Source organism: Sceloporus occidentalis, unplaced genomic scaffold (assembly GCF_023333645.1).
Source record: "Sceloporus occidentalis isolate IW3139 unplaced genomic scaffold, rSceOcc1.0.p SCAF_6, whole genome shotgun sequence".
Lineage (NCBI taxonomy): Eukaryota > Metazoa > Chordata > Lepidosauria > Squamata > Phrynosomatidae > Sceloporus > Sceloporus occidentalis.
In genome coordinates, this window is record NW_028316986.1 from 117,204,495 (window position 1) to 117,218,062 (window position 13,568).

At 39.7% G+C, this 13,568-nt stretch overlaps 1 protein-coding gene across 4 annotated transcripts in view; it reads left to right on the plus strand.

Annotated features, from left to right (window-relative positions):
- Positions 1-5,000, plus strand: part of LOC149311290 (mitogen-activated protein kinase kinase kinase 7) — a 49,990-nt gene extending 44,990 nt beyond the window's left edge. For all 4 annotated transcript variants that reach the window (XM_089530718.1, XM_089530720.1, XM_089530719.1 and 1 more), the window contains 2 exons: positions 458-573; positions 4,290-5,000. In XM_089530718.1, the coding sequence (XP_089386844.1) occupies positions 458-573; positions 4,290-4,470 (297 nt within the window). In that variant the 3' untranslated portion in view covers positions 4,471-5,000. The remainder of the gene's footprint in view (positions 1-457; positions 574-4,289) is intronic.
- The last annotated feature ends 8,568 nt before the right edge of the window (positions 5,001-13,568 follow it).

Below are 13,568 nucleotides of genomic sequence, written 5' to 3' on the forward strand. Positions count from 1 at the left end.
TTGGGGGCCACAAGCAATGCAAAGGTGTAACCTTTCCCAACACTTAACCTAACTGCTAAAAGTCTGAGAAGTCTAAGAGAACCAAGAAGATTGTATATTCTGCAGGGCAAACCAGTTTCTAACCCACAATCAAATTTAAAGCCAGATTGGAATAGTACAGCAACTATTGGCTGAAGCACCTTATCCAAGAAAGGGATTTTAGTCTACCGTTGTCAACTTCTGGACTCAGGTCAGGTTCCTTCAGTAGTGACCTTACTATATTAGGGCTGTGCTTGACCAAACCCCGAATAATAAAACAAATTGGGCTGATTCATCCCAAAAGTTTCCATTTTTCATGTTGACATCTTAATGTTCTATTTACATCTTAATGTCTATAAGGGTTTTTTTTATTTTTGTGTTTATAAGTCTGTGTGTCTCTTTAGGTAATGAAACCTAACATGTTTGATTTTATTTTCAGCCTCTAGCACCATGTCCAAACTCAAAAGAATCTATGGCTGTGTTTGAACAGCACTGTAAAATGGCTCAAGAATATATGAAAGTTCAGACAGAAATAGCTTTGCTATTACAGAGAAAGTAAGTTGAAATAATATGTTCTTTATCATGGGTAGATAATACTTATTCCAATAAAGTGTGACATAAGAGCAACTGCAAAAAGAAGTGGCTATCAGCATTAATTTACAAATAACAGCATTTTCATTTTTCTACCCATAGTTCTTTTTATAATAACATCAATTATACTGAGACAAAAAGTAGCGTATCCCTAGAGGAATTGGTTTGTGTTTATAAGAGGTAAAAACATGTTAAGATAAAGGGCAAAAAATCATTTGTTTGTTCCCCACTGGGGTAGAACCATGAAATCACTGGAATTTATGTGCTGATTTAGTGGGTATGTTTGATCAGGTTAAGCCCATAGTATTTTGCATCATGTACCAAGCTTGAACAATATTCCTCTCTAATTGCTTGGAATACCAAGTGAGACTAATACTTGTAAATACTAGCTGTTGAAGCTTGCAAAGTATTCAAAACCTTTCAGTGGAGGTTTTTAAGTAGAAGTTGGACAGCCACTTCTCAAAGATGCTGTGGATTCCTGCAGTGGTAGAGAATTGGATTAGATGGCCCCTGGAGTACCTCTGAACTCTGATTCTAAGTTACTACGTGTCACATCTAGGGTGCTATTTCTGGGAACAATGTAACTTTGGAAAGACCTAGACCAATGTGACTCTGGAAAGACCTAGCCCATAGTATTTTGCATCATGTACCCCCTCCCCAACTATCAGTTAGTAGTACCTTAAGATGACTCACCATGTAATATAGAACCATGATGGTTCCCTTTTGCCACCACCCTTTGGAGATTCTGTAGTCATCCTCTGCCCCAAAATTAGATATGTACAATCACATTCTTTTCATGCTTCCTGCTTCTGTTACAACTGTGCAGGCAGTGTGGCCTTTCTGTTCCCAGACCAGTGACCAAATCTTTCCTGCCTTTGCCATATTAGTGTAATGTACCTTTCTCTGAGTGTATTTGGTGCAGGGAGAAGAAATTTCATTTTGTGGTAAATGTGCTTCCCATCCTCCTTGTATTAAAATAGGCAAATTAGATGACTTGCAAGTAAATAGTTGGTTTTTTACAAGTAGTTCCAGAAAGATTATGTAGAGGAATTGCATTCTGTAAAGCTGGGGTGATTAATACACTGCTTTTAGGCCATGCTCAGTCCCCACCCACCCACCCCAAAATAAATCTTGGGCTGTCCAGAGTCTGATCCTGCTGACAAACATGGGCCTAAATTCTGTTTTAGTTCTAACTAAAGATCCACTGGATTTATCAATGTGTTGACTCACTATTTAACAGCTGATTGAATGGATCCATTCTTGTGACTGACCAGTGGATGCCAGCCAAGGTGTGGACCCCTGTGCAGCATTTTTAATGAGAATTACTAGAATTTTTCTGTGCCAGTGAAAGGATGTGTTCCCCTGTGGATTACAGCAGGGAGTACCTTGTGTCCCTCACCCCAGGTTGGCAAATTGTCCATTCCTACTGTAAAAAAAGAGTAGACACTACCCTGTAGGCAACTTTGGGGCCTAGGAGGGAACATTGGCAAAGAAATTCCCTCCAAATGTGCTTGGGATATTTGGTCATCTAAAATTAGAGGCCAAGAGTGTTTTTAATGCTTACCTCATCAATTAAATTAAATGACAGTTGTGGAAAAAAATAGTCTACGTGACTCTTGCCTCTGCTATTTTAACAAAAGTTCATCTCTACATAGAACATGAGCTGTTTTTAGAATGCTTAAAAATGACAAAATCTAAGCTATCTTTGAACCCAGAATAATCTTCTAGTATATATTTAGCTAGCTCTTTTTTGCTCATTTTTAAGGTTGTAACAGAGGCTTGAAGCTTAGCAGTGGCGTGGCAAAAGTAGTGAAGATTAGTTCACTTACTTAACAAGAAAAAAGTCTATTTTTATATTGTAATGTTCAGTGCAGTGTGATAGTTTATAGTATGCCATTGTGTAATAAGTGTCCTTGCCAAATTGTGATCACTCTTCTCTCCCTGTCACAGCTCATATCCCATCATGTGATTTATTGCCCTTGCATCTGCTGCCAGGAAGCAGGGAATTTGTTATATGATGTCACACATTACACAGATGCTTGAATCCACATTAAGAGGAGATGAAGGGAAAAGATGGCATAGAGGTGACTCAAGTGCCAAGCACCGATTTACCATTAGTTTGGTCTTATTAAGATGCCACTGGTACTTGCTCATTATTTAATTTTTTCAGGTTCAAATTCACATCACATAGATAGCAGCATTGTAATTACCTGAAGGCCAATTACTTTCAGGCATATTGAGATAAATTTCTGACTGGTGAGCTAGTAAATAAATTTCTAGCATCTTAAGAATTCCCCCAGTGTTGGTGCTGAGGGAAGAGTCCAGCAAATCACTGATAATTCATTGGATATTGTGAGCCTCTGTTGTGGCTAAAACCCCTGGAATGGGTCAGTGTTGTAGCACTTCATGCCTGACCTAAGCCTGCTCTAGTATGAGACTGGTAGATTCACTATGTTTATGAATACTTGTCTCCTGTAACATAGCTGTCTACAGATTTATCTCTTGTGACAAGAACACCAAACCATTTTGCTCACAAAAAAATCATGATGCCATGCTATAGTGTTGAATGGAACTAAATTCTGTACAATCTGTACAGCTAAGCACTGAAGTAAATATTGATTTTTCTCAATCTAATGAGTATAAGACTGGTTCACAGTATCCCTCCACTTCAAGAAGAAGAATCAAGAACAATTCAGGTGGAGAATCTGGGTGGTGGTGGTGGTGGTGTTTTTCTGAAGCACTTGTTTCCTGGAAAAAATGGATTGTGGATTTTTTAATTTATTTTTTAGGATAATGTATAAAATGTATAAGACAAGGTGTTCCTATATTTACAGTCCCCAAATTATTTCTAAAAACTGTGTAAGAGAAGGTTTTTTTATCTAAGTGTGTACATTTACATATCATTACAATTCTTGATCTAGGTTTCATTTTCTCAGATCTTTCTGTGAGAATGAGTGAGTTATGTCTGCTTGACACAGCAGAGAACTAATATAGACAAAATGATTTTCTCTGTTTTACTAATTTTGATGGTTTCTTCTGTTTTTATTTGGGTGGTGGTGCCCACTCTGCAGACTGATAAAACCAAGCAGGTTCTTTATTGTTCGCATGTTCCTTACAGTTCAGGACTTTGTTAAATCCATTTATAACACATACAAATATGATTTAAAAGTAAGTTCCATTTGTAGTTATATTCGGAATAAACTGTACTTTCAGTATATTTAATGTAATAATTTTATGCCAAAGCAAAGTATATATAATATATTTTATGGTCCTAGAATAGCAAAGTGATTATCAATCTGAAAAGAGTGCTAGTGTTACATTTTTCCCCCGGGGGAAAAAGTGGAGAAAAACATTTTCCCATGATTTCAAAATTTCTAGAAAATGTACATATCTACCTCTCTGCCGCCACCATCCTATTGTCATCCTCACATGTGTTGTGACATGAGTACATCTGTGGGATGTACATCTTGCATACATATAAATGTATGTATGTGGTATGTGTGAAGCACCACATTCGAGGTAAGGAGTATTAGCAGTATATGATCTGGTCACTATGTGACACAACAGATAATTGGTTGTGGGTGTTTTTTAATTAAAATAAACAGCATTAGCTCTGGCTAAAGATATATATCATGGTTTTTGTTAGATTCTCACTTTACTTATATTTTTATTCAATTTAGGCAGGAACTAATAGCAGAACTGGACCAGGATGAAAAAGACCAGCAAAACACATCACGTCTGGTACAAGAGCATAAAAAGCTTTTAGATGAAAATAAAAGCCTTTCCACGTACTACCAGCAATGCAAAAAACAGTTGGAGGTCATCCGAAATCAGCAACAAAAACGTCAAGGGACATCATGATTCACTGGAACTTTGCATTGACAATGATGCACAGAAAAAAACTTTCCTTTTTTAATTATCCCATAATATGACAACTTCTGAGTGTTTCCTTATTGGTGTGTGCTGTATGTAGACGTACTTGCTGCTCTTCCAGCATCAGTTCACTATCCTTTTTATTTGGGTAAACAATGAGGTTTTTGAGAATGCAAGAGCAGCTACATGAATAATCAGCAGCACTAAATATAAAGCGAAATGCAATGAACTCTGGCTGTTTGCATGCCCCTTGTGTGATGGCTACCCTACCAAAAGTAATTAAGTGGCTGCTAAATTGTAAGATCTTTTGGTGTTAATGCAATAGGAGCAATGTAGATTCCCTCTTCCCCATTTTTAGACTTTTTTTCTTCTTCTCTCACCTGAAGCCATTGTTAAGAATTGGTTATTTCCAAGGACTCCATTGACTTTACACCAAGCTCAAGAAGTGATGCTGGCTAAACAGTGTATTCTTTGGAATAATTCCATCTTTCACATTAAAAACAAGAAATCTCGGCTGATGCCACCGTCACTAGTCAAATGCTTAACCACCTTGCATCTTGTAATCATAAATCACTGTATTTTCTTTACTTTGAAGGTTGAAGAATGGGTAGAGTAGAGTAAAGAAAGTTATTATGGCCCTATGTGCAAATTGAGGCTAAAAATTCATTAAGTCAGGTGGTACTGATTTATGTTGTTTAATCATGTGTGAAATGGACTCCTGTCTACTTATAAGTCATCACCTTGCAGTTGGATGTATTCCACTGAACATCCTGATGCAGCAGAAAAGAAACTAACTGCAACTCCCATCTGATTCTTCCTGTATTCTGTAGTGAGCCCCATTTTTTCATTTGCCATTGCCAGCAAGATTCCTGGTGCCAGTTAGGGAACATGTGAAATGATAATAATCAGGGAGTGGGTGATAGGAACAGCTGCTGCCTGATCTCTTTTGAAATAGTGTAGGACTGAGAAGCCAGTGGACTTTCAGATTATGTTGGACTCTAGTTCCCATCAGCACCTTCCACACAGGCTAATCTTAAGAGATGATGGAAAGAACTTTTGGCTGGCTACAAGTACTAAAATATATGCTGAGATTGAAACAGGCAACCCTGATTCCTCTTTTGGAAGATATAATGTGGAATAGACCTCCTTTGCCCAATCCAGCCATTGGCTCTTAGGATGGGCTGGGATGACATTCACATAGTCTTACAGTAAGGCTAGATAATCCTACTGAATACTGAGCAGTTGTGTATCTAGTTAATTCTAGTTTACAAACCCACAATTGCTTTACTGAATGCTAGTCATTGCAATGCAGAATGCTAGCCATTGTAGCTTATGTCATCAAAGAACAGGGGCCACAACCAATGACTTCATGCCTGATTATGGATTTGTTATCTAGTGGCTTTTGTCCTCATTTTACCTTCAAAGAATAGCCATTTTCCATACGCTATCATGGTATACTTTTAAGCCAGCCTAAATTTTACAAATGGTTTTCTCTTTCTGGGAGCTGCTGTTTAAAATCTTAGGAAGAAAATGGTCAAATAGAAGGTCAGAGTAGAAACGCTACTTGGGTAGGCTCCATTAGATGAAATGCCTGCTCCCTTCTAAGTTGGAGGTAGAAAGGCAGCATTTTGGCAATGTGTTGCCTCAGTGCTTCCAAATGACACATTTAAAAAAAGTTATACTTTTTGAATATCTAAATATGGCGCAGCAAGATGGGGGAGGTCATGGTTTCGGCCACAAAATTTGTAAATAAGAAAATCATGCTTTGCTTTTGTGGAAATTTGTATAAGCATAACACATGAGAATTAGAAATAATGTCTCACTATGATTTGGCAAAAGGGAACACCCAGTTCTTCCATTTCTGTCCTGTGGATTTATACAGAAAAGTGATTATGAGAACTTAGGGCCTGAACAGACAGGCCAAAATAAAGCTGCTTCGGGTCACTTTGTAGGTATGCTGTTTAAATGACACATGTCTCCCTAGTAAGCATGTAAGGCTACAGCCATGTACACTGTTCATTCAAGTCAACTTTGACTAATGGTGACCCTATCAATGAGAGACCTCCAAGTCACCCTATCCTCAACTGCCTTGCTTGCATGTGAAGACTAAGAGCCATGGCTTCCTTGGTTGAGTCAGTACCCTGTTACATGGGAGTAAATATGTTTAAACTAAATAGAATTTCTCAGTAGATGAAAATAGCTTTGCAGAATCCATCCCACTGCTCCCCATTTATTTGAAATCTGAAAAGCTGGCCTGGGCACTATAGATGTGCACTCAGCCCACTGTATCCACTGATTCAATCATCCATGACTTGAAATTTTATTTTATTTTTTCAAATGCCGAAAAGCAAACCTTGATTGCCATTTTATATAAGGGGCACCATTTTACTATCCATTGCATATAGGGGGACTTGAGCATCCATTTTGGTATCGGAGGGGTGGGGGTGGGCTAGAACCAAGCCCCATCAGATACCAAGGCCCAAAACACACTGCTGAAATAATCCAGTTTGAGATCACTTTAACTGCCCTGACTCAGTGCTAGGGAATCCTGGGAATGGTAGTTTATTGTTGGCACCAGAGCTCTCTGACAGATGGCTAAATGTCACAAAACTACAGTTCCCAGAATTCCCTAGCATTGAGCAAGGGCCGTTAAAGCGGTCTTAAACTGGATTATTTCAGCAGTGTGTTTTGGGCCCAAGGGCCCATTTTAAGTATATTTGACTTTAAAGTAAACTTGTTCTATGAGATTTAAAAACCCATCTTATTTTGTTTAAGTAGCAGATAATTTGATTAGCTGGCTGAAAATGATACTGGGCTCAACCTCAGGGCACACATATTTATAGCAAAGTATAACTGGCGGGGAAAATAACTATAGTATTAGCAATAGCACAAGTGATCCTAGCATTGCTCTCTGCAGACATCTGTCAGGTTAGCAACGGCTGCATCTGCACTGCAGAAATAATCCAATTTGACATCATTTTGATTGCCAGGGCTGAATGCTATGGAATTCTGGGAGTTGTGGATTTGTGAGACATTTAGTCTGTCTCAGAACTCTGGTGCCAAAATTCCTACAGTTCCTAAAATTTCATAGCATTGAGCCATGGCAGTTGAAGTGGTGTCAAACAATTATTGCTGCAATGCAGATGCAGCCAATATAGACCCAGCTATGAATCTATGTTTCTCAGCATGAGTAAACCTGACATTTTTACATCATCGGATACAGTCATAGGTGTACTTACACCAAGTTCTTGTAGGAGCTGGAGAAGCCAAGAAAGTGTGGGAAGACAACAATATTTTGAATCCTAAAATCCATATGACTGGTTTTGAAAATAGGGTATTACGTCCATCATGATCTAGAAATCTAACAATGATTTTTTTTAAAATAAGGATTTAAAAAGACACAGGTATGAATAAGTGCAAACATATAGGATAGGAGGTGCCAGGCTTGACTACATAACATGTGGATTGATATGCGGGCTTAGTAAACCACAAGCTAAAAATGAATTGGTGCAATTCTTGACCGCATCAACAGGAGTATTAATACCCGTAGTATAGGAAGTAACAGTATGCTTCTATTCTGCTTTGGTCAGATGTCACCTGGAATGCCACGTTCAATTCTAGGCATAGTTCAAGGAGGTATTGACACGAAATGTGTCTAAAAGAGGGCAACCAAGAAGGAGAAAGGTCTGAAGAATGGCTTAAGGAGTTGGGAGACAGGGGTGATATGATTGCCGTATTTAAATACCTGAAGGGATGTCATGTTGAAGATGGAACGAGCTTGTTTTCTGCTGCTCTGGGGAGCAAAACGAACGGGTAGATTCACATTACAAGAAAGTAGATTCCACTTGAACTTTAGAAGGAACTTCTTGACTATAAGAGTTGTTTGACTGTAGAATAGACTGCAGAATAGACTGCCTTTGGAGGTCTTTAAACAAAAGATTAGATGGCCATCTCCCAGGAGTAGTTTAATTGCATATTTCTGCACTGCAGCAGGTTGGATTAGATGAACCTTGCAGTCCTTTCCCAACTCTGATTTAAACTGGAGCACTTCAGAGAATGACAATAGCAAACTCCCTCTGAAGAAACTTGCCAAGAAAACATCTTGATGGGGTTGTCTCAGGGTCACCAAAAGTCAGAAGCAACGTAAAGGCACACTACGACAATAAGTTTGACACTGTGCCAGCTCATTCACCTCTTAGGAATCATAGGACAATCTTTGGTCAACCGCATGGTTTTGTGGTATCGTGAACAGGTGAAGTAATCTAGAGTGTGTTGGGCAAGAAATACAGCTAGGTTTCCAGCTCTGTTCTTGACAGATTCTTGCATAGGAAAAGCAGCAGTGAGCTGCATCGGCAGGGTAACCAGATACCCTCCTTTTCCACGACATGTCCTACATTTCAACCTTCTGTCCAGGAGGAATTTCAAAATATCCTCCGTTTTCAGCATGACTTTATATGAGTGTTTTTAGCTTTTTGTTTTGTAATGTCCAGCATTTTTCCTGAATGTGCTACATTTTGTGGTACTTTTGAAGTTGATATCTGGTCACCCTGTGCATGCAGTGAATCTGCAAGGAACCTGTCTTCTACAAGAAAATAGATACTGCATTTATACCTTCACATTACAGCTGTAGGCTCTCAGAACACTCTCTGCCCTCGAAAAATAATCCTTTTAAACAACTAATGTGTTTATTAATAACATATTTTTAAAAATATATAAATAATAAATAAATCCAGTCCAAATAATAAATATAAACAGGGAAGTAATCCTAATTTAAAGAATGCAGTGGCTAAAGGCAGTAGAAGTTGCTGAACATAACAGAGGAAAGTAAGTGACAAGTCCTGTTGAAATCAAGGGGGTCCGTAATGTAGGACAAGTCTCAAGGTAAATTAGGTAAATAGTTTTTTGTGGGCTTTTCGGGCTATGTGGCCATGTTCTAGAAGAGTTTCTTCCTGAGGTTTCGCCAGCATCTGTGGCTGGCATCTTCAGAGAATGCTTTGCCTGGGAAAAGTTGGTTGTATATATACTGTGAATGCAGGAGTGATTTGCATGTATATTGTTCTGTGCTGATGGCAGGCCTCAGGCTGGGAGGCTAATGCAAAAGAAGATTAGTGTCTGCTAATTGGTGATCATTATCTGCTGGGAAAGCCCCTGACTCTGAATGGTTTCCCATTTGCATTTGCTGAGTCCTTATTTTGCTATTCCTCAGGACTGGTAGCCAAATTTTGTTCACTTTAAGGGTTTCTTCTTTCTGGTTGAAATTATCCAAATGTTTGTGGATTTCAATGGCTTCCCTGTGCATCCTGACATGGTAGTGGTAGGCATGGTCCAGAATTTCAGTGTTTTCAAACAGTATTTTATGCCCAGGATGGTTTGTAGCATGTTCTGCTACTGTTGATTTTTCTGGCTGGCCCAGTCTGCAGTGTCTCTCGTGACTTAGAGAGCTGGGGATGTTTAGCCTGGAGAAGAGAAGGTTAAGAGGTGATATGATAGCCCTGTTTAAATACTTGAAGGGATGTCATATTGAGGAGGGAGCTAACTTGTTTTCTGCTGCTCCAGAGACTAGGACCCGGAGCAATGGATGCAAGCTCCAGAAAAAGAGATTCCACCTCAACATTAGGAGGAACTTCCTGACAGTAAGAGCTGTTTAACAGTGGAACAAACTCCCTCGGAGTGTAGTGGAGTCTCCTTCCTTAGAGGTCTTTAAACAGAGGCTGGATGGCCATCTGTCGGGGATGTTTTGATTGAGAGTTCCTGCATGGCAGGGGGTTGGACTGGATGGCCCTTGCAGTCTCTTCCAACTCTATGATTCTATGATGCTATGAAATCTACCTTGGAGCATTTCAGAGGGAAAAATATTAAATCTGACCTTAGCAGCAACAAAAAACAACAAACTGTGATAATTAACAATAGATGAAATGGCTGAACATATTCTATGAGCGTGAATGAGCCCCAAGATCGCAGAAAGCAATATCCCAGTGCCTTTGCTTTACTGATTTAAGATCAATGTCATAGCCAAGATATGAAAGGAGGGAGGATGACAGACCAATTGAAGGAACTTTTGGGGTGATGAGCTTTGACCAATGGCCTATATATTTATCCTGAGATAGGTAAAGAATTAAACCTGTGCCCAATTTTAAAAAACTAAGCTTAAACCAAAATTTTAAAGCTACCACCCAAGCCTGTGTCAATAGAAGGCATCCCCCTGTTTCTAACAATAGAACTGTGTTAGGAACACATCTGGGGATTTGGAGCAAAGCCCTCAAAAATGTAGCCTGGAGATGATCTAACTCTGATGTTAGTCCCATAATCCAAATAGCAGAGTCGTGCAGCAGCTGTGCAACTGTCTTAACATTAAAAACTTCAACCATGCTTCTTCTTCGTTTTCTCTGAGCCTCACACAAGTGGGTCTTGCGCCAGTGCTGATCTGATTCACAAAATGTTCCAGTGCTGATTAGTTTTTAGTAGTAACCCCACCCCTTTTGGGTGCCAGCAAAAAGCATGCCAGGAACTACTCCCTTCAGCTCCTTTTCATCCATTGTACAATTCACTTCAAGATCTACAGACACTAAGTAGCTTCCAGTTCCTCCTTCATCTGCTGCTAGATTTCACAACATTTCTCACTTTTCTTTCTTTTCTTTCTTTTTTTTTTTCTTGGTTTTTTCTCTTTTTTCCCCTCTTTTTTTGGTCTGTTGATGAAAAAATAACGAACCCTTCATACTTACCTGCAACTTCTCCCACCTTTTCTCTCTCCACCTCAGTCCCAGCCTGGTTGGTAGTTCTCTCAGAAGTGTTATATGATCTTGTTCAAGAAATGCTCTCTGTGCAGAAGGAAAATCCTGCACTCAGAATAGATGCCTATTCTGCCTTGGAGAGGAGCACTGAATTGCTTTGTGCCCAATTTGCCAGAGCTGCACAAACCAGAGCTGCACAAATCAGGTCCTACAGAAACATGTTTCTCAGCTGAGAACAGATTTGTGGGAGCAATGCCTGAAGGTAGTGGAGGAGGCCATGAAGAACCGTCCCTTACATTGATGAGATGGCCTCTGTTCCCGTTTGCAAGCTACACTCTGTTCTTCCAGTTTTCAGGGGTCCATCTACCTCAAAGTCTAAGATCTGCCAGACTCCACCCCACCCTGTCTAAAGGCAGCTCTGAGGTGATAACCACTTTCTCCAACCATGGGACTATTGATGATGGTTCATCCCAAGGTAACCAAAGGGCATAAACAGGGTGCAGCTGACTCTACAGCTCTAAGTGCTTTTAAAAAGGCCAGAAGAGGCTGACAGGGTGAGGAGCAACTTCATCAGTTCTTCCATTGATGAGACAGTCAGACTCAACTAGCCCTCCAGCTTTACTTGAAGAATTGGCTCATACTGAGGATCAGTCATTCCAAAAAGTACCTCAGGTTGCACACATTCAGTCCAACCCACCCTCAGCAGAGCAACCTCACAAGCCTTTCAAGTTAACTGATTAATGGTGCAACAACTTCCTCCTGTCTCACCATTCCTATTGACTTCTCCATGTTGTGGTGAAGGTTTTCCTCAATTGTTCCCACCCTTCCCTATAACGGTAGTCCTTGGGATGGCCATCTGTGCCCTCACACAACCTGCCCTCCTCACCTCTTTTCTTGCAGGTCCACCTGACCTTACAACTAACATTGGAACTGAGGGGAGCAGCACGGCACTATTTATGCTGGTGCCCATAGGAGTGAGGTGACCATCAAGACCTACTCAGTTATGGAAGATTCTGTGAGTCAGATATTGCAGATATGAAAGATCCATTTGTGTGAAGGCACAGATGACCACTCACACGTCTACAGTTACAGGTAAGCAATTCATCCTTTGCAAAAGAGGTAGTTTTCATGTTCAACTATGCATTCTCACGAGATGACAACATCTCATACAAACAGGCATGTGAATCAAATTTTGTACCTTCCATCCAATTTTTCCATTTTCAAAGAAATTGGAAATTTAGACCTGTTTGCCAAGGTGTAATTTAAAAAGAAGAAGAAGAAGAACTAGTTTGGAGAATGACTTAAAATTATTGGCCAGAATCCTGTTGGGCAGTTACAAATATGTAACCTATAATTACACATTTGTAACTGTTAAGTATTCACAATCCCTACATAGCCCTTGGTAGGAATAATGAAACCTACCAAATCCCACTTGTTCGTAAGCAATTGCTGGGATCAATGGGGATCCATTCCCCTGTCGATCAAGAAGTAGTTGCCTGACATTCCCATCCACTGACTCCCCTCATGTAAGCAGGATTTGGAACAGCGGTCCTTTTTCTGCCTGTTGCACTGGAGATCACCTGTGGGACGAAGTAGGAACATCAAGCAGCCACCTGGGCCCCGGGGAGAATCTAGATAGAATCTACAACGTAGCACTGTGTTTATTATAGTTGTACATAATCATCATGCAGTATTCTGCTAACTAGAGAGAGTCAGGAAATAGTAAAGTGTGGAAGGGAAATATACATATGAAAGGCTGCACTTTTATGTCCACTTACTTGGGAGTAAATGGAATTTTAAACATTTCAATCAAGTTGAAAGCTTAAGTATTTGTAGATATTATTCTCATAGTGAGTCACATCCTGATCTAAATAAAGTAGATAAAATTCCGGGCACAGCAATCTTTCTTCTTCTTTTCCTTCTGAATTATAAAGGAGAGGAATCTTACAAAGAAAATAGAATATATTTTTTTAAAAAAAATAGATCCGTTGTTGTTGTTGTTGTTTTTGTTGTATGCCTTAAGTAGTTTCTCACTTATGGCAACCCCCAAGGTATCACAGAGTTTTCTCGGCAATATTTGTTCAGAGGAAGTTTGCCTTTGCCTTCCTCTGAGGATGAGAAGTATGACTTGCCCAGGATTACCCAGTGGATTTCCATAGCTGAGAAGGGATTTGAACCCTGGTATCCAGGGTTGTAATCCAATGTTCAAACCACTACATCGTGTGAGCTGTAGGGCATGCCAGTTCTGAAGCAATTGGAAACACTTGACCTCTGGGACAGACGGATTTCTTCAAATGAATTGGCTGGACCAGGTTCTTTAAAAATGTATAGAAGTGACACTTGCTGAAATTTTTT